At 42.2% G+C, this 24,147-nt stretch overlaps 1 protein-coding gene across 2 annotated transcripts in view; it reads right to left on the bottom strand.

Moving 5' to 3' along the window:
• The window catches only part of SLC26A5 (solute carrier family 26 member 5), a 36,861-nt gene extending 12,890 nt beyond the window's left edge, over positions 1–23,971 (bottom strand). Inside the window, exons 1-11 of one of the 2 annotated variants that reach the window (XM_081879143.1) lie at positions 23,448–23,971; positions 13,258–13,458; positions 12,691–12,830; positions 11,495–11,605; positions 10,371–10,549; positions 9,488–9,652; positions 5,979–6,131; positions 5,728–5,810; positions 5,490–5,637; positions 4,118–4,231; positions 1,425–1,502 (exon numbers count right to left, since the gene is read on the bottom strand). In XM_081879143.1, the coding sequence (XP_081735269.1) occupies positions 1,425–1,502; positions 4,118–4,231; positions 5,490–5,637; positions 5,728–5,810; positions 5,979–6,131; positions 9,488–9,652; positions 10,371–10,549; positions 11,495–11,605; positions 12,691–12,830; positions 13,258–13,412 (1,326 nt within the window). In that variant the 5' untranslated portion in view covers positions 13,413–13,458; positions 23,448–23,971. The other variant, XM_081879142.1, reaches the window with a different exon arrangement.
• Positions 23,972–24,147: the final 176 nt, after the last annotated feature.

Genomic DNA, 24,147 nt, shown 5'->3' with positions numbered 1-24,147 from the left:
ACACGTCAAACAAGTGATTTCACAGCAGAGAGGAGCATTCTCTCCCAAAGAAATTGGGGGAACTTAAAATAGGCATGCCCGCTACAGCAAGGATGAGAGCCCTCCAGATGCAGTTGTAATGCAACCACTCCAGCAAGAAGGGATATTTGATAGAGGGTGATGGGAACTACTGTTGCCCCACCCTCGCACTACATCATTTGCATGCTTTATAAGCCCTATAATATACAAGTCAAAGTTGTTGAGCTTTTTCTCCCCCCCCCCCTTTCCTTGAGCAGTTGAGCTACCTCCACACCCAAGCTGTTGTTCTGAAAAGAGAAGTAACAATCTGTTGCCTCATTATATTTTAGGGTCCGAAATGGAGATTCCAGTGTTTTATTAGAATAATAGGTTACTAAGATTATTTTCTGTATTCAAAACCCTTTGGCCTGCACCGGTTTTTAACTGGGATTTCTCCTTTAGCCTTTTACGGTTAGCGCAGATCCCAGGAAAGCATACAAAGTAATCCTTATATTTGTTTTTTAATAAAATGCTAATCTTCAAGTCCTTCAACAAACCATTTATGGCTTGTGCAAAGTGCTCTTCTTCCACTCCAGCTAACCAAGCAAAAGGACTCTTACTTAGCTACTGCGAAACTGTCACTTCCCAATCACGCCACTCCCTGCCTTATTTACCGGTATTTTCAGTCAACAGGGCAACGGCCTGGCCTACCAGCAACAAAATCTCTGAAGCTTTATTTGGGACCTACAGGTTTCTTATCTTCATCTTAGGAAAGAGAAGCAGCGATCTTTAGGAAACTGATACTTTTGTTTGGCTAAAATAATATCTCAACAGCCTAGAACTATTAAGTTCAAGATAAATGTGTCAGCACATCGGCATGCATCCAGTGGATTGAACAACGACTTCTCACTTGCAACTTGTATAACTTGAGGACCCAAACAATGAGGTCCCTGCTAATCATTGGCTAATAGTTCTGTCCCACTATTCCTGAATCAATGGTTGAAAGTATAAAAGGTGACAAAGTAACACGTATAAAGTGCTAGATTAGGATTACAAAACTCAAGGCTTCATTGCTAAAGAATATTTAATTTCTTGCATGCTTACAGGTGTGGAGACAAATAAAAAGAGCTGCTGTTCGTTACCCAGAGCCAAATGAGACTCACACAGGCATTCAGACTAGAAAGCCTTCCCTCCGATTGCAGATATTCAGGAAGGATGTTAGAAAAAGCTGATGCACAGTCATCACCAATGCCAATAAATTACCCTGCAATTGAACCAATTTTTGAGCTTATTGTTGCAGCACAGAACATTCTATCTCCTTACAGCTCTAAACATTACAGATTATGCAATGCTTTAACAAAAGTGGTTTTACTGCTGCTTATGTACCAATTTAGATTGGAATGAACACATATATATGACACTCTTACCTGTGGCAGTGGTTCAAACAGATAACCAATGGCAACAATGACCAGGAAAACCATGATTGAGGACAGAGTACCAGCAACCTGGGGGGGGGGGGGAGGACACAGAAACACTTTTGAAGAATCCCATATATAGTTTAAAAGGTTTTTAAAGGCATTGCCAAGCCCAAATATTCCTCCCATTTCTTTTTCTATATACAGTGGTACCTCGGGTTAAGTACTTAATTCGTTCTGGAGGTCCGTTCTTAACCTAAAACTGTTCTTAACCTGAAGCACCACTTTAGCTAATGGGGCCTCCCGCTGCCGCTGTGCCGCTGGAGCACGATTTGTGTTCTCATCCTGAAGCAAAGTTCTTAACTTGAAGCATTATTTCTGGGTTAGCGGAGTCTGTAACCTGAAGCGTATGTAACCTGAGGTACCACTGTACTTGTATGTCTGATTGAGTCTGCTTAAGCAAGCACTCTGGTGCCCTAAGCAATAACACTCATAAGAAGAGGCATTAACTAAATTTACATACATCACATGTTGCATACAGAGTAGCAAATACAGAGGATGTTGACTTGGACAGAATCGGGGGAGGCAGGAAGATATAGATACAGATCCCTCCTCACTAGATGGCCTTGGGGTAATTCCACTTATTTAGCCTAAGCTGCCCCTCAAAAGTGAGGAGGTATATGACCCTGATTTCCTATCTGGACAGGGACAGTCTCAACTACTGCTGTCTATGCTCTGGTAACCTCTAATTACAGATAGGTAGCCGTGTTGGTCTGCCATAGTCAAAACAAAATAAAAAAATTCCTTCCAGTAGCACCTTAAAGACCAACTAAGTTAGTTCTTGGTATGAGCTTTCGTGTGCATGCACACTTCTTCAGATACACTGAAACAGAAGTCACCAGACCCTTCTATATAGTGAGAGCTGTACTATACTATATTACTATATATTACTATATAGTAATAGCTGTTCTATTACAAAGGAATTTCAGAAATAGACTGGAAAGAGAAGCTGCTGAATTGCAACTTATTACCAAACTTAAAACCATGGAGAGACCTGGTCTGAACAAAGACATTGGATTCTTATCTCATTATACATGACAAAGCCATTTTTCACTTTCTCACCCCTTGCTTTTTCCTGTAAGACCTATTGCAGTCGTTAAGAGTCGTCAACAGGCTCATCACAGCCATCTGTCAATCACCCAATCCCACCACCCTTCTGAGTAATACCCCTCCCCACCTTCTCACTATATAGAAGGGTCTGGTGACTTCTGTTTCAGTGTATCTGAAGAAGTGTGCATGCACACGAAAGCTCATACCAAGAACTAACTTAGTTGGTCTTTAAGGTGCTACTGGAAGGAATTTTTTTATTTTGTTTTGACTGGTAACCTCTAAGTTAGATTACTGCAATGTGTTACCTCTGAAGATGGTTCGGAAACTTTAGCTAGTGCAGAATTCAGAGACCAGGTTGCTCATCAGAGCAAGACAGTTTCAGCATATTACACCAATCCTGGTCCGACTGCACCGGCTACCAATTAGTTTCCAAGCCCAATTCAAAGTGCTGGTTTTGACCTATAAAGCCTTAAACAGCTCAGGACCACAATAACTCAAGGACCACCTCTCTCCATATGAACTGACCCGGACCCTGAGATCATCCTGTGCAGCCCTTCTTTGCGTACCTTCTCCACATGAAGTCCAGAGGGTGGCAACACCAGAACAGGTATCGTTTGCAGTGGTTCCCTGTTTGTGGAATGCTCTGCCCAGGGAGGTGCAGCTGGCGCCTTCATTAAACACCTTTAGTTGGCAGGCAAAAACGTTCCTCTTCAACCAGGCCTTTGGCTGATTGACAACCCTTTTAATGCGTTGTGGGGAGGGGAGATTATTGGTTTGATTTTATTATGTATTTTGTGGTTTTTATATTGTAATGTTGTGAACCACCCTGAGATCTGTGGATGAAGGGTGGTATACTAATCATCACCATCAAAATAATCATCATTACCTCCCTGCAGCAGTGTTTGAAACTTGAGATATGAAAGCAAGGAGCTAAATGGCACCTTAAACCTAGGTTACGGGCATCACAACCTAGTGTATGGGCATGCTTTTTTATAAGAAGAGAAGAAGAGTTTGGATTTGATATCCCGCCTTTCACGCCCCTTCAGGAGTCTCAAAGCGGCTAACATTCTCCTTTCCCTTCTTCCCCCACAACAAACACTCTGTGAGGTGAGTGGGGCTGAGAGACTTCAGAGAAGTGTGACTGGTCCAAGGTCACCCAGCAGCTGCATGTCGAGGAGCGGAGACGCGAACCTGGTTCCCCAATTACGAGACTACCGCTCTTAACCACTACACCACACTGGCAAAGCCGAAAATGAACTGCAGTTAAAATCTTATGTTCATTTTTTACATGGTCTGGTCCTCATCTGAAGACTGCAAAAAACCAAGCCATACTTCCCCTGCCTGTCCCCCTAATATTCTTACAAGGGTCCCTTCTCCAGTCTTCAGAGAGTGGTTGGAAGTGGGGAGGCAGAAAAAGGTCCTCCTTTCCTTCCAGAAATTGGAAATTTTAATCTGAAATCTTAGGCGCAGTACTGCACCCAGAGCTCAGAAACTGCTTGCATTCATGAAATTCCCTGTCGCAAAACCAGCCAAGAACAATGGGACTTTCGAACACCGCCCTGCAGGAAGGACAAGTGAAACCTAAATACACCTACCTGAGTCTTTCCCCCAGTGCCCTCCTGGACAAGACTCCGGGACATTGAGCAAGTTATAGCAAAGGTCTGGAAAAACGATCCTGCAGAATTGCATATGCCTAAAGCAATGAGTTCCTGTCAACACAGAAAAAGCCGGAGAACAAAAGTAGTAAGAACATAAGATGGGCTGCTGGATCAGGCCAATGGCCCATCTAGTCCAACATCCTGTTCTCTCTCTCTCTCCCCAGTAGAAGCCATGCTAAACATTGCCATAGATACATACCAAACTTCTACACATGACTGTTATCTCCTAAGTAAGAAACTGCTTTGCAACTAATTGGGGAGGGGGAACTGCATGAAGATAATTTAAGCACTGAATTTTAAAAAATGGAAAGCAATGTTCTTAAAGTTCATAAGCATAAAACCAAGACTTCAAAACTTTTCTAAAGCTGAAGTGGCCTGCATCAAACTTGCAAGGAAGGATTCTTTGTTGATACAGTCAAACCTTGGTTCCCGAACGCCTCCATTATCGTACGTTTCGGCTCCCAAATGCCGAAAACCCGGAAGTAAATGTTCTGGTTTTCGAACAATTTTCGGAAGCCGAACGTGCTACACGGCTTCCGTTTTGAGTTCCCCTATTGTACTTAGGCTTCTGCTTTCAGTTTTCAGTTGTCAAACATTTTGGAAGTCGAACGGTCTTCTGGAACGGATTACGTTCGACAACTGAGATTTGACAGTACAGTGGTACCTCGCAAGACGAATGCCTCGTAAGACGAAAAACTCGCAAAACGAAAGAGTTTTTCGTTTTTTGAGTTGCTTCGCAAGACGGATTTCCCTATGGGCTTGCTTCGCAAGACGAAAACGTCTTGCAAGTTTGTTTCCTTTGTCTTGCAAGTTTGTTTCCTTTTTCTTAAAACCGTGCATTCACTTCGAGGAGCAACTCATAGCACGCAGTGTGGTAGCCTTTTTGAGGTTTTTGAAGACTTTGGTGATTTTTGAAGCTTTTCCAAAGTCCGTGCTTCGCAAGACGAAAAAATCGCAAGACGAAAAAACTCGCGGAACAAATTAATTTCGTCTTGCGAGGCACCACTGTATTAGATTGACTTGGTAGGCAGCATGTGTACTGAAAGCAAATCTTTCTAATGGAAGAATCTTCTCTTGCCAACTCATAGGACTTCTTCAATTGGGATACGAGGCCAGTGCATATTTAATGTTTCCAACCTAACCATGGTTAGGAGGTCAGGAATGTTACATCTTCTCTGGGCCCTGGAAATGTAGGGAAGCTATTTTTCAGATAAGTGTGTCTTCAGCAACTAGCTTTAGGAAAGATTCCCCACCAATTTCAACAGGCTTTTGACCAGATAGTGAAAGACATATATTACATTCAAATTACCTGATTTCCATCAACTTTATAGCCATGCTTGAGAGCAAAGATTTTGGCCATGGAGATTGTCATGGAAAATCCTACAAGTGCTATGGCTATTGCATCCACAAATACCGCTGGGATGAGGCTGATATCTGGTACCTGTGGAGGACGTAATCTGCAAGGAATTAAAAAGGAAAAACTATTATCGACTGGCTGTATTAAAATACAGAGGGCTAAGAAGATATGTTTAATTCCTCATGCCTACCCTTTGGGGATATGGCCAACAACATCCACTCCATAAGTCTTTGACAGATTCATCCCAGCTGAAGCTCCAGTACCAATTACCACCTTTAACAAGAACACACATGAAACAAGAGGCAACTTGGTTACAATAAGAAAACTTGGAAGCTAATCCAAGAGGGAGTTCAGTCTGAAGTTTTGTCTGCACAGTGAATGACATTCCAAACCATGCTTAAGAGGACATACTTAAGACATCCCTTCTTATCCCTCACTTACTACAATGATCTCCATAGGGATAGGAACTGGAAGTTTCTTCTTTAAGCGGTCGTTGATTTCTTTACCACTCAGCAACAAAACCATGCAAATTAGTCCAACAACCAAAGCTGCTATGTTGGTTTTTGTGATGTTTTCAAACACAGCAATTAAACTCTGCAAGACAACAAAATGTGGAATGTTATTCATAAGTGATATAGTCAAAGGAGAAGCAGATGTGGATGTTTATGTGGAAATGTGATGTTTGATGCAGAATATAGTACCCGAGAACCTCAAATATCTCTTTTCATGTTTCTATCCCTTCTGGGTGTTAAAATAGGCTTGAAAGAAAGTAGACAAGCTTCATGAAATCTTTGAGGCTAAAGAGGGCTAAGTGGGATTTTCAGTGGTGGTGGTAGTGGAGGCTATGTGGAAAGATAAAATACATCAGTTTTTCTCAATCTGTATAATTTACTGGTATTCAAATCACAGAATTTATTCAGCTCAGAGAACTCAGCTTTCTTTGATAATGACTTTTAAATCCCCCACACAGAAGTGCACATGATCCTTTTATCTCTTAAATTCCAAATGGATAGCAATATTTAAGACAAAACATACTACACCAACTTAAGAACTTGCATCTGTGCTGACCGCAAACACACACCAGCACTGGAAATGATTTCAAACCTTTTCCAGCAAATCAAATCTGTTTAAAAGTACATAAACTGATCTACAGGCAGGGAGCTGCCAACAGGCCTTCAGGGTTACCATAGCAATGAAATTCAGTGTTGATTAAGCAGCAGTGATCTTTCCTAGAAGTTGGCAAGGGGGGCTGCAGGAGAAACGCATGCAGAGCATGATGTATTAAATACGCTCGATCTCAAAATTCCTGGGCAAAGGTTTTGGTTGCTTCTCTTCAGTATTTCAAATCTAAACAACTGTCCTAACCATAAGTCATAACTAAGTGACAAATGCAAACATCAAAACAAATTACCCAAATCCTAAAATGTATGAATAATGTTAAAACCATTAACACAATGAAGTTTCGCTTAACCAGGTTTTACTACTGTCACATAAATATGAATGGCATTTTGCCAGAATGAAGAAAGCCGCTCCCTCCCTCCCACTATTATTACTTGAAAACAAAAATGGTGGCTTGTGTGCATTTGTGTTTTGCCAATTTGACTAGCGCTTACGGCCTTCAAGAAAAATATTTCACACAGCCTCAGAAATGCTAAAGCAGAAGTTGCATAGAGTTGGTGTATCCTAAATAAATCCCTGTCTGCAAATACAGTTGTAGAAAGTAAATCAGGTTAGTCTGATATCACCCATGTAAGGCTGCTGAAGGACACTACTAGATTCTTAGTAAAGGCTTTTCTATGTGACAATTTGTTTAAATCAGTTAATCCCCCCCCACTGTTATTCTTCAGTGACCCAAACTGTGTTGGACACATGTATTCCTCATTCTGTTTTAAAATCTTATTTTGCTACTGGCATCTTAGTTCTTGGAAGGAAAACTTACAGAAAAGCCATATGATTGCTTCACTTTGACTGTCCTCCAATATCAAGAAATCTGTTCTGGGGAACTGGTTTGCATTTGCTTATACTGAAAAATCTTGGTAGCTCTTCCTCCATCATTTACACTGTTGTAATCCAATAATTAAAGAGACACAAGTAAGCTGCTATTTCTACTGGAAAAAATCCAGATTCAAACCTTAGCAGAAACACCAAAGGCATGTCCCTTGAGCCATTTTTGATTGGTAGAACTTTGTTTGGCGGGCGGGGGCGGAAATCACTTCAGAAGATACACAGGAATGTAGGGATTTTTTGGAAGTAGATTTGCAGTGCTTTGCTTGCCAATTGTCTAATTAAATGTTTTTTTCATCTGAAGGGCACTATCACTCAGCATAACAATGGTCTCAGATTCTGAGCAGCATGAAGATTTACCAGTCAAGGGCCAATCTATATTTCTGGTGGCTATCAGAAAATTGGCAGGTGGGGAGGAAGAACAGAGTAATCTCCCTTGTACAAAGTCAAACCATTGGTCCATCTAGCTCAGTATTGTCTAAACTGGTTGGCAGCAGCTCCGCAAGTTTTCAGACGGAGTTATTTTCCAGCCTTAACTGGAGATTGCTGGGGACTGAACCCAGGGCCTTCTGAATGCAAAGCAGATGTTCTACTACTGAGCTATGGTCCTTCTCAAGGTTCAGCATTGTCTACAATTCTTCTACTCCCCCTATCAAAAAGCTGGGAATCTTGGCCAGGGGCAAAAGAGCTGCAGGCAGAGTTCGAAACTCCCATTGTTCTAGGCGCATTATGCGACAAGGAATTACATTAGCGTGAGCCGTTTCTGAGTTCTGTACTGCACCTAAGATTTCAGATTAAAACTGCAGAGTGGAAGGAAAGGAGGAACTTCCAGCTAAAGACTGGAGAAAAGACCCTCTTAAGAATATTAGGGGGGTGGGCAGGGGAAGGACTATAACATGTGAAAAATGAACATAATATTTTAGCTGCAGTTCATTCATTTTCAGCTTTCTATTCTTGTTATTAAAAAAAAATTGCCTAGACATTCCATTGTTGTGCCCATAACTTAGGCTTAAGGTACCACTTAGCTCCTGGCTTTCATGTCTTTGTTTCTAACATTGACTGCATGGATTTTATGGAACAGATGAACACATGATGAACATTTTATGGAACAGATGAACACAGAACACATACCTCTTGCCTCTTTTCAGCTGCAGGGTAAAAAGTGGTAATTTGGGTTCGTATGCTGCCAACAAAAGGTATACTGGCCTTGACACTAACATAGTTTCCTATAATATAAGCTATATACGAGACCTATCAATGTCAGCTCAGTAATTGGCCACAAATAATATCTGACTTCTTCATAGTCTGCAATGGTACACTAAAATTAAAACTGCCTTGTTGGAGCAGACCAATGCCAGGAAGGACCAGACAAATGCCCCTGAAGATTTATTTATTTGAAGATGTATCATTTGCTTTTCAACTCAAATGCCTTCTGAAAGCAGAGAACAGTATGAAAAACCATCTGGTACTTAGATGTGTACCACCGCTGAACACTGAGGATCCATATAGCTGTCATATTAAATAGCCACTGATCAATCAATTCTCTGCTCACTCTATTTTTAAAGCCATCTATGCTAGTGGCCATTACAAAGAAAAGGAAGCAAAAGCAGAAGGCTATATGTTTATAACTGACATAACTATTTCAGAGTACTGAAAAATCTGTCTTTCTTTAGGTTGTGTCTACACTACAGTCTATAAACTTTCACTGGTTAAATCATCATTGCTCCCTCACTTCTAGGTGCCTGAAGGATCTGAAAGGGAAGTTTCTGAGGAACCTCACAAAATGAAAAGATTCCCTGGCAAAACCCATGAGTGATCCATTTGAAAGCTGGTTAATATTTCTTTGTGGATATGAACAGTGAATCTAGAGACTTTATAACCCCAACTGGCTTTAAACACTAAGGAATGGTCCTTTTGTGCTTTAACTTCCAGATATAGTTACTTACATAAAGAAAGGAGAGGGGTCCACTGAACCTTTTAGTCTTAATTCCAAGCAGATACTTTAATTGGGATGTAAAGACGTGCACAGCTGCAGCAGTGGTGAATCCCCGGACCAGGGGCTCCGTAAGATAAATAGCTACAAATCCAAATCGAAGGAGTCCTAAACACAACTAATGAAAAGAGAGAAGAGCCATGTTCAAGGAAGCATCATTTAAAAGCCAGCACAGGACAGTATCATAGAGAAGCCAAGTTCAGCACACTCCATCAAGAGCAAAGCGACCACTTGCAACCATGCAGGCCTCCTCCTACATGTCAAGACTGCCAGGTCTAATACTTGTGTGATTTGCGTGTTCTAGTGTACACAGTGTGTGGTTATAGAAGTGGCAAGCATAAACAGCAGAAGTCTCAGGAAAGCAGGGAAAAATTATTGTCTTTAAGTTGGATGAAGTGATAACAGGACACCTATAACCAAGGGGGCTTGCGAGGATTTCCGGAAGTCATGAGACCTCCTGGGTTCTTCCATACTTCTTTGCCACTCCATGTGACCAATGAAAGCAACACAAGTTATATATTTCTTGGAAGAAAATGTCATTTTTAAAGGAGAACAAAGTCTACCTAGTTCTGCTTACTACGTGACCTGGTTACTTGCCAGTAAGTCTAGAACAGCATACCCTGTTCTCCTCACTCCACAGCCCAACACGAAAACACAGACTGAAGCTACTTCCCAAAAATGTAGGTTGAAAGGATAGATCCCATGCCATTTTAGATCCTGAATGGAAAATCAGGTGGATGAACCAGGGGCTTACTCAGGTGAAGTTCCACAAAGCAACATTCAAATCTTTTGGGCAGCAATATTCAAAACTGCTCCTAGACCAACAGTGACGTTACCTGTATGATCCCTGAGAGCAAGGTAACTGCAACAGCTACTTTCACCCTCATGTCATCTCTGGCACTGTTTTCAAGATCTGTGTTATTAGTAGAGTTGGTGTACGTATTGGCAAACATTTCATCAGGGGCTTCCCTGACAGCAACTCCGCCAATCATCAGGCTGATTACAGCAAAGGTTCCTGCAAGAGTGTGGATTGAGGGGAGATACATGTTTATTATTACCAGGGAAGCCTACATGTCTTTGCTAGATCAGATATATTTCAGCTTCTGAAAAGAAAATGTAATCATCTTCCTTATTGCAGTTATACACACACACACACACACACACAAGTACACACACCAACACCACTTTATGGGCCTGAATTAATATTTCCATCAATGTCATAGAATCATAGAATTGTAGAGTTGGATGGGACTCTGAGGGCCCATCTAGTCCAGTCCAAAGCCCTGCAACACAGGAATTCAAATGCCAATGAGAAGCTTTCAGTTATTGAAAATGAGTTGACAAAAACAAGGCAAAATATATTTGCTAATCATCATCATCATCATCATCATCATCATTTATATAGCATTTGAGTATTCAAAGCACCACACTTATTTGCACTACCCTGGTTCTCACAGAAACTTTGCTGAATTACAAGCCATTAAAAGTGATCACATTCGACACACAATGAAATTAAAATGGCACAAAAGTGAGCTGCCTAAGGACGTACAACAGTGATGGAAAAACTCTGCTCCCCCAAATATTGTTGGATTCCAGCTCCCATCATCCATGACCACTGGCCATGTTGGCTGAGGTTGATGTAAGCTGGAATCCATCAACATCTGGAGGACCTCATCTTTCCCACCATTGCCATAGTTAAGATGGGGCCAAATAAATGTTGGGGCAGCAGTTGATGCATGGAGGTTATGGGCCACTTCTGTGCCCTCGTGCTGCAGCTGTGACTTTGGCATGATGAATATAAGTAGATTTGACTTCAAAATTTTAAAAATGGTATCGAGTAAGAAGATGGAACAGTGGGCAATACTCATCTGGGGTTGCATCTAACGGTTTCTGATGCAGAAGTGCATTTTGTTAATCTGACCTTTAAAGAAAACAAACGTTTGCATGCTAAAATATTTACCTATTGATATGTGTCTGGAAGTTCCAAAAAAAGTGTACAGAAAGACTGGATAAAATGAAGAATATAGACCAAATACTGGGGGTACTGCTGCCAGTAGTGCATAAGCTAATCCTGAGAGAGAGAGAGAAGCATTGGTGAAACAAACTCAGATTCAACACTAATTATTCAAATGAAAAAAATGTTCATATACATGCCACATTGATAACAGATACTGTGCCCAGACAATCACAATGTACAGTCTCCCCTACCCCAATACATCCTTCATCAATAACTAGCAGGACAGTCAATAGTATGAAGAGAAGAAAGTGGTGAATCCAAACTGAACTATCAACCAGCTCCTAGGGCTGCAGCCACTGCTCCTCTGCCCTGCCCCACTTGCCAATGAGGTAGCAACTGGGGAAGGCAAACAGACCTCATCAGAGCAGGGGCAGGGGGCAATTTTAGCCTGAGAGCCTGTACATGCTAGTCCTTAAAATACAACTAGTATATGCTTTTATGTAGGATTTGCTCCCATGAGTCTTCTCAGAATCGGCCAGTCCAATATTCACTCAGATTTGAATTCACTCTGGGAGAGCAGAAGGAAAAAATATGGCAAGAAGAGGGGGAAATTTTCTGCAGAAAAAACTGCACATCTGTTGTTCACATTATTACTCAGTTTATTTATTCTGCTTGCTTACACGTACTAAAATAAGGACATAATCTGATGGTGGTATAGATTGTGGAGTCAAAAGGCTGTGTGTCATCGGGACTTGCCACATTAAGAGTCACCAAAAATCCTATAAAGGATGGATATTAAACTAATTCAGCAAAATAGCTTCACTCACTACCGCAGGCCATCAATTACAAAGGCCGACAGGTTTTAACTAGTGTGAATGCAATGCCTCAAAGGGTAGTCACTGCAATGACAAAATTGTTGACTTTATTACAGAAATACACAATTTTCATATTGGAGGACTTTTAAACAAGATATTTCCATTGTGGAAACTGAGGGGGTTTATTCCCATTAGATGAATGCAACACCTCAGTTGATTGACGTATGAGGTGTACTGCATTATGCATCCCCCGAAGGCATGTGATACCCTCATGAAAAGTGACTGTACTATCAGCTGGAAGCTGACTGTCTCCAAAAGATCTCTCAAGGCTGTTCTGAAGATTCCAAAAAGAAGAATAAAGTTTAAAAGTTAAATTTCACTAACCTTGAGGAAGCTGCATGACCCCAGTGCTTATTCCTGAGATAATGTCTCCCAGCAAATATTCCTTCACTGGATAGCGGGGGAGCCATGTAAAGATAGGTAAAAAACTACACAGAACAGATTTGGCTTTCTTGGAAGAGCAGCTGAAAAATACAAGAGAGAGAGGGGGAGAGAAAAAGTTGTATCAGCTGAAAGTAACTCGCAAAACGTACATTTCTTATGTATGGGCAGAAAATACCTTAATCATAGGAAATATATTGTATCTACTATGAGAGTGCAGAATGAGTCCTTGTATGTTCTCTACCTTTTATTTTAAAGAACTCTTTGACAGTGGAATGCCAGCACATTAGAAGATTATGCTCTTCCCTCTGACATGCTAACTTTCTCCAGAACAGTGTGGGAGGTGACTCTGGGGCCTACAGGGGGAAATCTAAAAAATGCTTTCACACAAACCCGATTTTGCCAGTAGGAACCTCCCATGAACAGAAGGAGCCCTTCTGTGAATGGAAGGGCAATTTGGCATCCATACCAATTAATCTACTGACTGCATAAACAGCTAAGATGTCCTACCGACAAGAACGTGCTATCTTCTGAGCAAGAGGCAGAGAGGTCTTCTCCTTCTTGTGCAGTTGCTTTTGTAGGGTCCCTTGGTTATATACGCGCCTTTCCACACAGTATCTCTGGTCCAACACATGGCAAGTTTCATCCTCTACAGCATGTTCCATAGTACATTTCAGGGAAAGGGAAGTGAAGAGTTGCTCCTTGAAGATGCTATCAAAATATAAGCATTTTTTAAAAGGACAATTTAAAGAAGTGCTTCCTTCTGCGGAAGATAATAACTGAGAGTACTTTCATATGAAGAAAGGAGGAGACACAAACCTACTCCTGGGCCCTCTGCCCCACAAAGAGGTTATCTCAAGACCAACTTCTGTGTGAGAGAGAGCCAGGAGAGGGAGGGAGCGCATGTCTACTCTTGCTTCAGATAGACTCTTCCCTCTCCTGGGGCCGTACAAGCCCAACTATCCAGAGAGAGAGAGAGAGAGAGAGAGAGAGAGAGAGAGAGAGAGACTGAAGAATTAGGAGACCGAAGAACTAGGAGACTGAAGGAGGAAGAAGGGCACTGCCATCACCACACACCTGTCTCTTCTTTCCACATCGGCCACAGAAGAACAACTGCTCTGTGAGAGAGAACCGAGGAGTGTGTGTGACACCACAAAGTCACCATTACACACTAGTTTATGGTTCAACCAGAATGTCCTGTTCCTCCACACCCACCCCCTGAGACCATGCAACATCAGAAGACAGGCACAGCAAAAGATCATTGTAAGCCTTCTCCCTGGTCATCTCAGAGATGCCCTTACTATGGCAGAAGCAGGCAGATGATAGACTTACTGGTAGATCTCAGGGAGATTTCCAGATCATCAAGGGTTTGTATCTCACAACTGTTGAATCACAACAAGAAATGTGACTTTTCACATCTAAATTAGGCTGCTGTAATGAAGAAAACCAACCAGGAATGGGCTTATGGGTGAAAGGACTATGAATTCACTCCTCCAGGATCAAAATGTGCTCATTGTTCTTTAATTCTATCTGTAACTTTTAGCAGATAATATCAGAGGGTGACTCTTGTGGGGAAAGCCAGGTGGCTGGTGGTTTCAGAGCTATTCTGTCACACAAGCACCCCTCCCAAATTTAGGCAACTTGTTTGGGGACATACAAAATTGTGGTATAGGCAGGACTCATTGGCAGAAGTGGGCATGACCATATGAAAAGATAAATAAATGCCTATGTCTGGCAGCAACCTTCCCTTATGTTGTAAATATCAACCTGCTCAGGCTCCAAGATCTGCAGGATCAGCCACTCTGAAGGTCCCACCAGTAACTGTGCCACACTGGGCAGTGACTTATAGGTCTTTTCTCTGGTAGCCAGGAATAGTACTCTTTCCCATCCCTATGGTGTCAACACTACATGATTTTTTATACCAGTTGACGACATCTTTATTCACCAAGATATTTGGGGGCAATTTATCAGTCCTGTCCATTTGTAATGGGGGATTGGTTGCTGCTATTGGCTGGCTATGGATTTTAATACCAGTTTTAATGTGTTATTCTGTTTTGTAGCTTTAATAATTTTATGTATGTAAACCACCCTAAGGTTATTTTTGATGAAGTGTGTTATAAGAAATTTATTGAATGAACGAATTGAGAGCTCATACCAAGAACAAACTTAGTTGGTCTCTAAGGTGCTACTAGACAATTTTTTTATTTTTAATTTTTATATATATTTCTACTGCGTCAGACCAACACGGCTACTTACCTGAATTGAGAACAGTTTGTCAGGAATCTCCCCTCCCAATATACACAATGCTGGGAGATCACAATAATACACCATAGCATAGATGTTATGAAGCAAAGTCAATATTTGGGGATGGAAATAAATCAGCCCCTCTGTGTTCGCATAAAGGAAAACAAAGAATGAAAAGCTGCTCGTGAGCAATCTCAGTGCACACCTGAAAAGACTGAACAGACAACCATAAAAGCTACAGCAATACTTATCTGCCTAGTAAGAATTATTGGGTGTATCCAAGAGACCAAACACAAAGACTTAATAACTGATGGCTCTTAAATGTGACTGATAAGTCAGGCTTTGAAGGGGCTTCTTGCCACTTATCAACTTGAAAGTGTTAGAAGAATAGATGCATACTGCAGAGTTATATCACCTGGAGATACTGTATATATAAGCAAGCTCACATTTTGCTTCCCAAAGAACAAAATATTGTTATAGCAGCCATATGCCTTTGTTAGACTAACAGTCCAGGATAACTGGTGGCTTTTTGTCAATGGAAACTATTAGTTAGGTGCTGGTCTGCTGGTAGCTAGGGGAAATTCATTGTTTTGAATTTGACACTCCTTCACCTAAGAGGGTGGTCCAGGGATGCATTGGTGGAAAAGAGCACCTGACAATTTGAAGAAATAAGTGGGGAGCTGGCTTAAGGCATCTAGGGTCAGAAGGCCACTCTCTGAGAACCTGATGTAAGGCGGAAGAGCTGCTGCCCTTTAGTAACGCTTCAGTCTCCACATGCTTTGTTTATTTATTATTTATATTTATAAATAAAGAAAATACTACAAAAATGCAAGAAGTTTTCACTGCTTTCTTCTCATGTTTTTGGTTAAGTGAGATTCTGTACACAACCTTAATATATTTGTTTGTATAGAAATAAAATAGTAATAGATTGGAAACTAAATGCAGAAGTGCTGCTCCGGAAATTTCTCATTGGTCAGAGAGAAGATGCCTCCCTGTCCCATTGAAGTCTTGCTTATCAGGGTTGCATGGCTGCAGCTTCTGGGTTCTGGCAAGATCTCTTGAAAGGGCTGCAAGATCTCGCTGAAACCTGCAGCCACTTCTCCTTCCTTCTCTAGCAATGACAGGGTGCGGGCAGGATCCTCACCCCTCGCCACAGGAGAAGTGAGGAGAAGGAGGCATCACTTCTCTTCACTTCTCCAACAGCAGCAGGACTTGGGGTGTTGCCCATGGGGGAGCCACCGCTTGGGATTCTGCTGCCCAAGGTGGATGCCTCAGTCCACTTCATAGGCCGGTCAGCTCTGATTGCCGGACATCACAAATGCAATTTCCAAAGGAAAAAAATCAGGAGTGTGCCCTCTTGAGTCTCCTTTTGCAACTGTGGCTTGAGGTAGGGGTTCAAAGGAAGAGCTTTTGGAGACATGGGTTGAATTCAAGCTGAGCTTGTGACAGAACAATCAGAAGTGCATTCTAAGTGTGCTCCCAATTCTTCCTTTGAAATAAAAAATCGGCCCTTTTTGATTTTGGCACCTTTTTCTGTTGCCATGCAGGCACAAAATTTAAAAACTGCCAACTTTTGACTACAAAGGAAGAGCACGCTCACTACCTCCTTTAACTGCAGCTTGAAAGTTTCAGACATAATTTAATGTTTCCTGTGCATAACATCATATATGACATGATGACATGACTATTTTATAGATTCTTAGTGCATGTACGGTAGATTTTTTCAAAACAACATTCTAGTTAACTGCAGTTATACTCATGTAAAGTTTACCTTTTGACTGTGGGTTACTGCATCTGCTTACCAAAAGAGGAACTGGAACTTAACTAAAATGTATTGCCCTGCAGCAGAATGCAGAAACTGATGTTTAGCACCTGAGCAACACTGAACTGGTAGGATGAAGGGACACCAGAACCATCCTTAAAGATGGTACTGTACTTTAAATCCCTGGTTTGAATTCATGAAGGGATCAGACAGTACAGTTATCTAGTGGATCCAATTTGGGACCCTCTTTCTCCCAGAGTGTATTGTGAGGAAAATGAACCATAATAAAGGTAAACCCCTTTATGCATGTGGACTCTGTGTACCAAATGCATTTCTGACTCATTCTGAAAGCTCCACAGATTTCATCCAGTCTGTGTGTACTAGGGCTGCTTTACATATTGAATACCATCAAATCAAGGCCCGCCACTGAGTGTATACTTGACAGGGAGCTGCAGTCAAACCTGCCTCTGATATGCATGCTGGATATCTATATTCCTGAATACGAATTTGTAGATTGCATGTTTAGGTGCACACTTTACCCAACCCCAGTTAAAACAAAAGCAAACTATAGCCTGGGGACATTGTGTAAGCACACCAGCAACATATGAAGCATCAATGCCATTGGTGTAAACAATGATTAGGAAAGCCTTACACAGCAAATATGCCAGAATGAACTCTTCATAATATTACTCTGGAGCACAAGCAATAGAATATGAGCAGCATAAAAGGTCTGACAGCATAGTACCCAGATATTTATGGTCAACTGTTTGCATTTTCTCCTTCTCTGCTCCATCTAGACCAAATCTCCAAGGGTGCACAAAACCACTAACAGTCTCTACTGCAGTGAAAGTCATGGCAAATGCGTGCTGACACATGGTGTTCTATGTAGTGCTTCCAAATCACATAAGAAAAATGATAGAAAGATGCAGTTCAACAGCAAACCCGCAGACCCTTGTCCCCAAGCCACTTCCTTCATGAGTCAATTCACAGTCAAGTTACTTGTTCTGATGATTGGCCTTTCCTGGTATGCCCAGAAGAGTCACAGACCCATCATGAGACAGCCTCAACCTAGCCTCTCCCATTAGGGTATGTTTACATAGCTGAGAGGACTCATGTTGATCATTCTGGAGTCTTAGCCCAAGTTAACAACCCTTGTTTTCACAGGCAGGAAATTCCAGTTAATTTTATTTTAAATATTTTATTTCAAAGTATCTATCACAGGTCACTCATGGAACACTTTTAGGTCACACTGCAGTTATGGAAAATTTTGAACTCCACCCAAGATAATGGCCAAGGCCATGATCTCTGGACACTTTCACACAGAAGTACTTCTCTTAACTTCTATAACTGAGAAGAAACCGCAGGCCCCATTCAAGCCCTGACTAAACCAGATTTTTAAAAAAATGTACTCCTTTTCTGCCATGAGTTATTTTAAATAATTGACAACAACTTTTAACTGCTTAATTGCAATGTATCAAGAGACTCAATGCAATCACTTGTGGAATGAATTTTCACAATGGATTTTTATCATACTACATGTGTTAATTGGCTTACCAATGCTAGGATGTCTGTGTTATCAACACAACTGGTGTGTGTGGGTGTGAATGGCCACTGTTTATAGCATAAATATCACCACCTGTACTATTTCCTTATGACCTCACTATTTACCACCCCCCAAAAAATCATATACACAGACGTAAACCCTTGCAACCCAGGATAGCATTTCATGCATTTGGTGAAAACTACAGTCCACGAAAGCTTGTGCCAAAATGTATTAGTTTTTAAGATGTCACAATACTTATCATTTTGCTGCAAGAGACTGGCACAACAACCCATCTAGATAGAATCATTATTGATCTTTAAAATGAGCTATCAATGACCTGACATTTCATGCCTAAATGCAATGAATGTTCACTTCCAAAGTTGAATTTTCCTTAAATGATTTTGTCCCTCAGAGTCCCAGTATGCTATCAGCAGTGTATATGTTTGTTCTAGGGAAAGGTTCAGTTTTAAAAGGTCACTAATGCCCATTTGTGGACCACGTGTTTCTTATGTGCCAAGTTGATTAAACAGTTCAATAATCTGCAAGGCACTAAGTCTTTCCACTATTCATTTAGATAAGCGATGGTTCCAGTTCTTGGCATAAATGGCTTGCAGGCTCCCCTCTGAGAAAAGAGTGAGAGGTCTGACTTGTTAATTTTCTTGTTGTTCCGTGGTGTTCCTCATGTTGACACTGGCTTGAAGACTGACCTGACCAACCCATTTAGCTTGGCAGGTTCATAGAGCAAATGAGGTTTCTAGCCAAGTTCACATTCCAGAGTCAATACTGGTTCGCTGATGGGAACATACAGAGGTGAACTAGGCACATGCCAATAACAAGATGAGAAAAGGGCAAGTATCCTCCTTTCAATGGCAGAATAATGCAAATAATATTGCTTAGAGCAGGCATGGCCAAACTTGGCCCTTCAGCTGTTTTGGGACTACAATTCCCATCATGCCTGACCACTAGTCCTGTTAGCTAGGGATGATGGGAGTTGTAGTCCCAAAACAGCTGGAGGGTCAAGTTTGGCCATGCCTGGCTTCTTAGAGGATCTAACTCTCTCTCCCCTTCCCCACCCTTTGTCTAGTTCAAGCCTAACACACACACACACACACACACACACACACACACACACACACACACACACTCTCTCTCTCTCGTTGTAGTGTTCAAAGGGATGAGGGTATTCTAGCTCAACCCCCTGCAATGCAGGAATCTTTTGCCCAGGACCCTGAAATTAAGGCTCATGCTCTACCAACTGAGCCATGATACTGGTCACCAGCTCTCATAATCTCTGTCCATTAGCCATGCTGGCCAGGGCTGATGGGAGCTGGAACCTAAATGCATCTGAAGGGCCACAGATCCTCCATCCCTTGCCTGGTTGGTCGGAATGGAGAACAGGACTGTGATTTCTGGGTAATGTTGATAATTCTGGGCTTCCACTTTGCCTGTCTAGTATAGTACATTCCGGCTCCATCCTTACTCATCTTGGAATTATGTCACATATTGGTGCATATTGAGGGAAATATTGACAATATAGGCAAATACTGAGGGAATACCAGTGGGAGGCTGTGTACACGCCATACGTAGTTTACCTCTCACAGAGCTATATTTCCCAACACAAACTAAGTTACTGAGATACTGTAGGGGAAGTCATGTGCTTGAAATGTATGGTGTGCATGCAGTCCAAGTCCTTGCTGTGCTTGTCATACTAAGTCTGAATTGCCTTGATAGCACAATGACAATCATTCTCTATAAAAGCAGTCATCTACTGACTGCATAACCATCCTACAATTACAGAACCTTTGCACTACACTTTAAAATGTTTTACCCCAGTGAATCCAAGTGCTTGTGTGCATGTATTATACGTGGCAGGGGTACCAATCTTTATAGGTCCATGAGCTCATTTGATTTTGGATTGAGTGCCATGGATGTCATCTCTTCTGGTAACCTCTCTCCATTTCCTTTAGTTCAGTACCAACCTCCAACTCCTCAGAGAGAGATAAAAAGCATGCACACACTTTACTTTTCTAAGGGATCTTAGAATTAATATGAGCCTTGAAAAGCACATAGAACTAAAAGAGGAATTGGGAAAATATCATAATTTCAACTTCCTCCTTCAGCTCGATGTATTTTTCAAGGGAAAAGTATGTAATCACCCACACCACCTCATGACCAAGGGTGCTCCAAGGCTTTGTGGGAAGACTTCAAGAGTCCTTTCGCAATCACAGGCACCACACTGGCAACCCCTGGTCTGTGAGGTTGTTTAAGCTCCTGTATGCAGGATAGTTTTTATGGATGTTAACTCCTGAATGGCCAGTTTTGTGGTAAATCAAGTTTCATTTGCCAGGTTTGTACCAATTTTTATCAATGGTTTTGGAGGCATGAGGGAATTGTATTTAGAATGTTCATATACTTAATGCTTTTCATCAGTGTATTTTTTGCTGGAAGATTTGTGTGTTCTAAGCAGGCACACTAAGCCAGCTCTGGCTTAACTGAGAGCTGTCCAGCAGAGGTTTTCCTGCAATCAGTACATTTTGATGCCTTACAACCAAGAGGCTACTTGTTTGATCACCAAAAGACTTTTGTGCATTCAAAACATGCACCTAGCAGGCCTAATATACTTTCACAGTTAAAATATACTTGCCTTTATGTACAGAAACTAGGACAGAAAGCACCATAAAAATGCAGAACATTAATAAATATTGGGCAGATTTCTTTATTCAGAATACATATTCACAATACGGACTACTTTGTTCCTTATACTCTGATTGTACTACCACAACTTAAGGGCCGTCTTATTCTCAAGGATTTATGAACACGTCATTAAAGTTTTAAACAAACAGCCTTAAACAAAGGAAAAAAAATAGAAGGTTATGATGCTGGGGAATGAAAAAAGTGGAAAGGCAACTAGAAGGGGGGAAATCAGATTATGCTGGAAATGACTGTGGGGTTTGGGAAAAACAAAGAAGTTTTCAGAAGCTAGTGATTAAGTGATTTTCAGCTTATTTTGGAATTCTTGTCAGTGGTTCTCCCTAGAATCTAGAGCCAGGATCTTTAGCTGTGGGCTAAAGATTCAGGTATGGGGTTTCCCCCATCAGTGCTTCCGATTACAGGCTCTTTGCTCTTCCTCAAATACGTCAATGGAGTTGAATACTTTAGTCAGCCAATCTCGCTTGTATATTGATACAAGTTGTAAACCTTATCCTACTGATAAAAGTGTGATAAAAGCAGTGGAAGCAACATAAAGATTAAAAGAGGAAGTGCAGGATGCAGTTAACAGAATGAAACAGAGGGAGGGGAGGAGACAGAACTGCAGGAGGGGAAGTTATCAGGGAAGGATGGCAAATGATGGGCTAAGCCTTGAAGAGGCTTCTCGGGTCAAGGCAAAGCGGCACTTAGAAAGGAGCGTCTTGCAACTTCTGGGCAAGAGGTGCGATTAGCAGTGGCATAGCGTGGGGGGTGCAGGGGGGGCCGGCCGCACCGGGCGCAACATCTGGGGGTTAGGGTGCGCAAATCCACGGGTTAGGGGGCGCAAATTACTTGCCTTGCCCCGGGTGCTGACAACCCATGCTACGCCACTGGCGATTAGTCTCAGGTCACGGGCGAAATCTGCTAAGGTGGGCAGGCTCTCTTTTTTTACAAGCAAGGTTGGCAGCCCCAGTGAACACGGGTGGCCCCTGGACTCATCTCTCATCACCTCTTTTCTTAAAACCAAGGTTCCTCCCTGAACTTTGCGAAACAAACCTTCGGGGACATTTCCACACCCCAAACCAGCCTCACCCATTAGAAGGGCAAAGGCTTCCTGCGGGCACGGCTTTCTAAACAAGCCTGACTCAGATACACCGCCAGGCAGGGACTAAACAGATTTAAACGAACTATAGACTATATGGAGATGGCAGAAATGACTGGCAGAATCCGCGACCTGGGAGAAGAGTCGGTGGAAGAGGATTGGAAGAAGTTCAAAGACTATCTGCAGAAACACTGTAAAATTTATGAATGTTAAAATGATGTTGGATATTAAAATAATATGGCATTAGTGACAAAGTTAAAAAGAGTATGCAAAAATGACTAAAAAAGGGTGAAAGACTAGAGTTATATTATGTCAAATTTGAACAATATGGTATAAGTGATTAAGTTATAAGGAATAGGTAAGAATCGAATCAAAAAGAGAAGAAAGATTGGAGACATAATAGGTTGAACTATATAATTATCAATGAGATTTGAAAGAGGGTAAGGATTTGCTGAATTTGATTGGGTAAAGGGGAACACAAAAAAGGAAGGTGTGAGGAAGTCAAGAATAAGGGTTAAATAAGTACGAAGCTAAAAATTGGATTTTTTCTTTTTTATGTTTTGTATTATCCTTTTTGATGTATTTTCTCTTTTGTGTATTTTTTTGTATTTTTGTTTTCTGTTTCTTTGTTGTATGTATCTATGTGTTTTTCTGTAAAACTATAATAAATATTTTATATTAAAAAAAACAGATTTAACCGAACTAACAACAAGCAGCAGCAGCAACAACAATAATAATAATCAGGAGGCTTCCTTCCTTCCTCTCCGAATGAGGTTTGTCCCCACACACCCCAATTTCATTTTTTTTAAAATAAAAAAACTGGCCCTGCTCCTGCTCCTTAAAAGCAGCAGCAGCCAGACCGGCGAATCGACCAAGCGAGAGACCAGACCGGGACAAGTTTTGCTGGTCCTTAAAAGGGGATCGCGCACACTTGAAAAGCCCCGCGATCAACCCGGTCCCAAATCTGTTCTCTCTGAGGCGGCGGCGGCGGCGGTCCCGAAAGCTGTTGCTCACTTATTTCACTTACTTATTCGGTCCCAACCCGCCGAGTCTCGACCACCACCCGCCGCCTCCTTCCTTTCCCCCGTTGATTTAATTGTTCTTTTATTTATTTATCCCTCTTTCTCTCACAAACATACAATAAATAAAGATTTTAAAAGGCGCCTCGCGCTCCTCACCTTCTCCGCCTCCTCGCGGCCTCCCGAGGTCGCTTCGCCTCCCAAGCCCAGCAGCAACAGGAGCGCCGGCCTGTTAAACGGTAACCTGAGGTAACTCTCCGCCCTCAGCCGGAGCTCGCCTCCTCCTCCTCCTCCCGGCAGCCCAAAATTAGGCATTACCAAAACACACACACACACACTCACATATCAAGGGCGGGCCTTTAGGGTTTCTTCACCCCCCCGTGGCAGGGGCTGCTGGGACCGGTAGTTCCCGCGTCCCTTCAGGGCACGCGCGAAGGAGCGGGCGGCAACTACAAGTCCCAGCATGCCTCTCGAGGCGACCTCGGTGGCGCTGGGCCTGAGGTAAAAGCCGGGCCTCTTTCTCCGACTCCCGCCCGAAATGGCGGGCTAAGCTTCCTCTCGGCCGAGGGAGCGGCTCCTCTTCCCGTTAGCGGAGGGTCCGGTCCGGGGCTCTGGACGATGTTCGCAGATGAATCCCGCGAAAAGGGAGGCTGGAAATGATCCCCACTGGTTTAGAAAGCGGACCCAGGGGAGAGCCGCGTTTTGTCCTCCCGTGTCGAGGGGTCGCCTGTGAGCAGCGGCTTGTACAGGAGTTTCCCTCTCTGCAGGAAAACCTGCGCCCCGTTTTGAAATTGGGGTGAGGCTGGGCATCTTGGCCAACAATTCTTGTCGCTTTCAAACTATTCCTGGGATTATTATTTTTTTTGGGGGGGGGAGCCACGATAAACTGGTATAAAACGAGTTACAAATAGGTAGCCGTGTTGGTCTGCCATAGTCAAAACAAAATAAAAAAATTCCTTCCAGTAGCACCTTAAAGACCAACTAAGTTAGTTCTAGGTATGAGCTTTCGTGTGCATGCACACTTCTTCAGATACACTGAAAC

The sequence above is a fragment of the Podarcis erhardii genome (assembly GCF_964252035.2).
Source record: "Podarcis erhardii genome assembly, chromosome: 10".
Lineage (NCBI taxonomy): Eukaryota > Metazoa > Chordata > Lepidosauria > Squamata > Lacertidae > Podarcis > Podarcis erhardii.
This window is presented reverse-complemented; position numbering and strand designations above follow the sequence as displayed.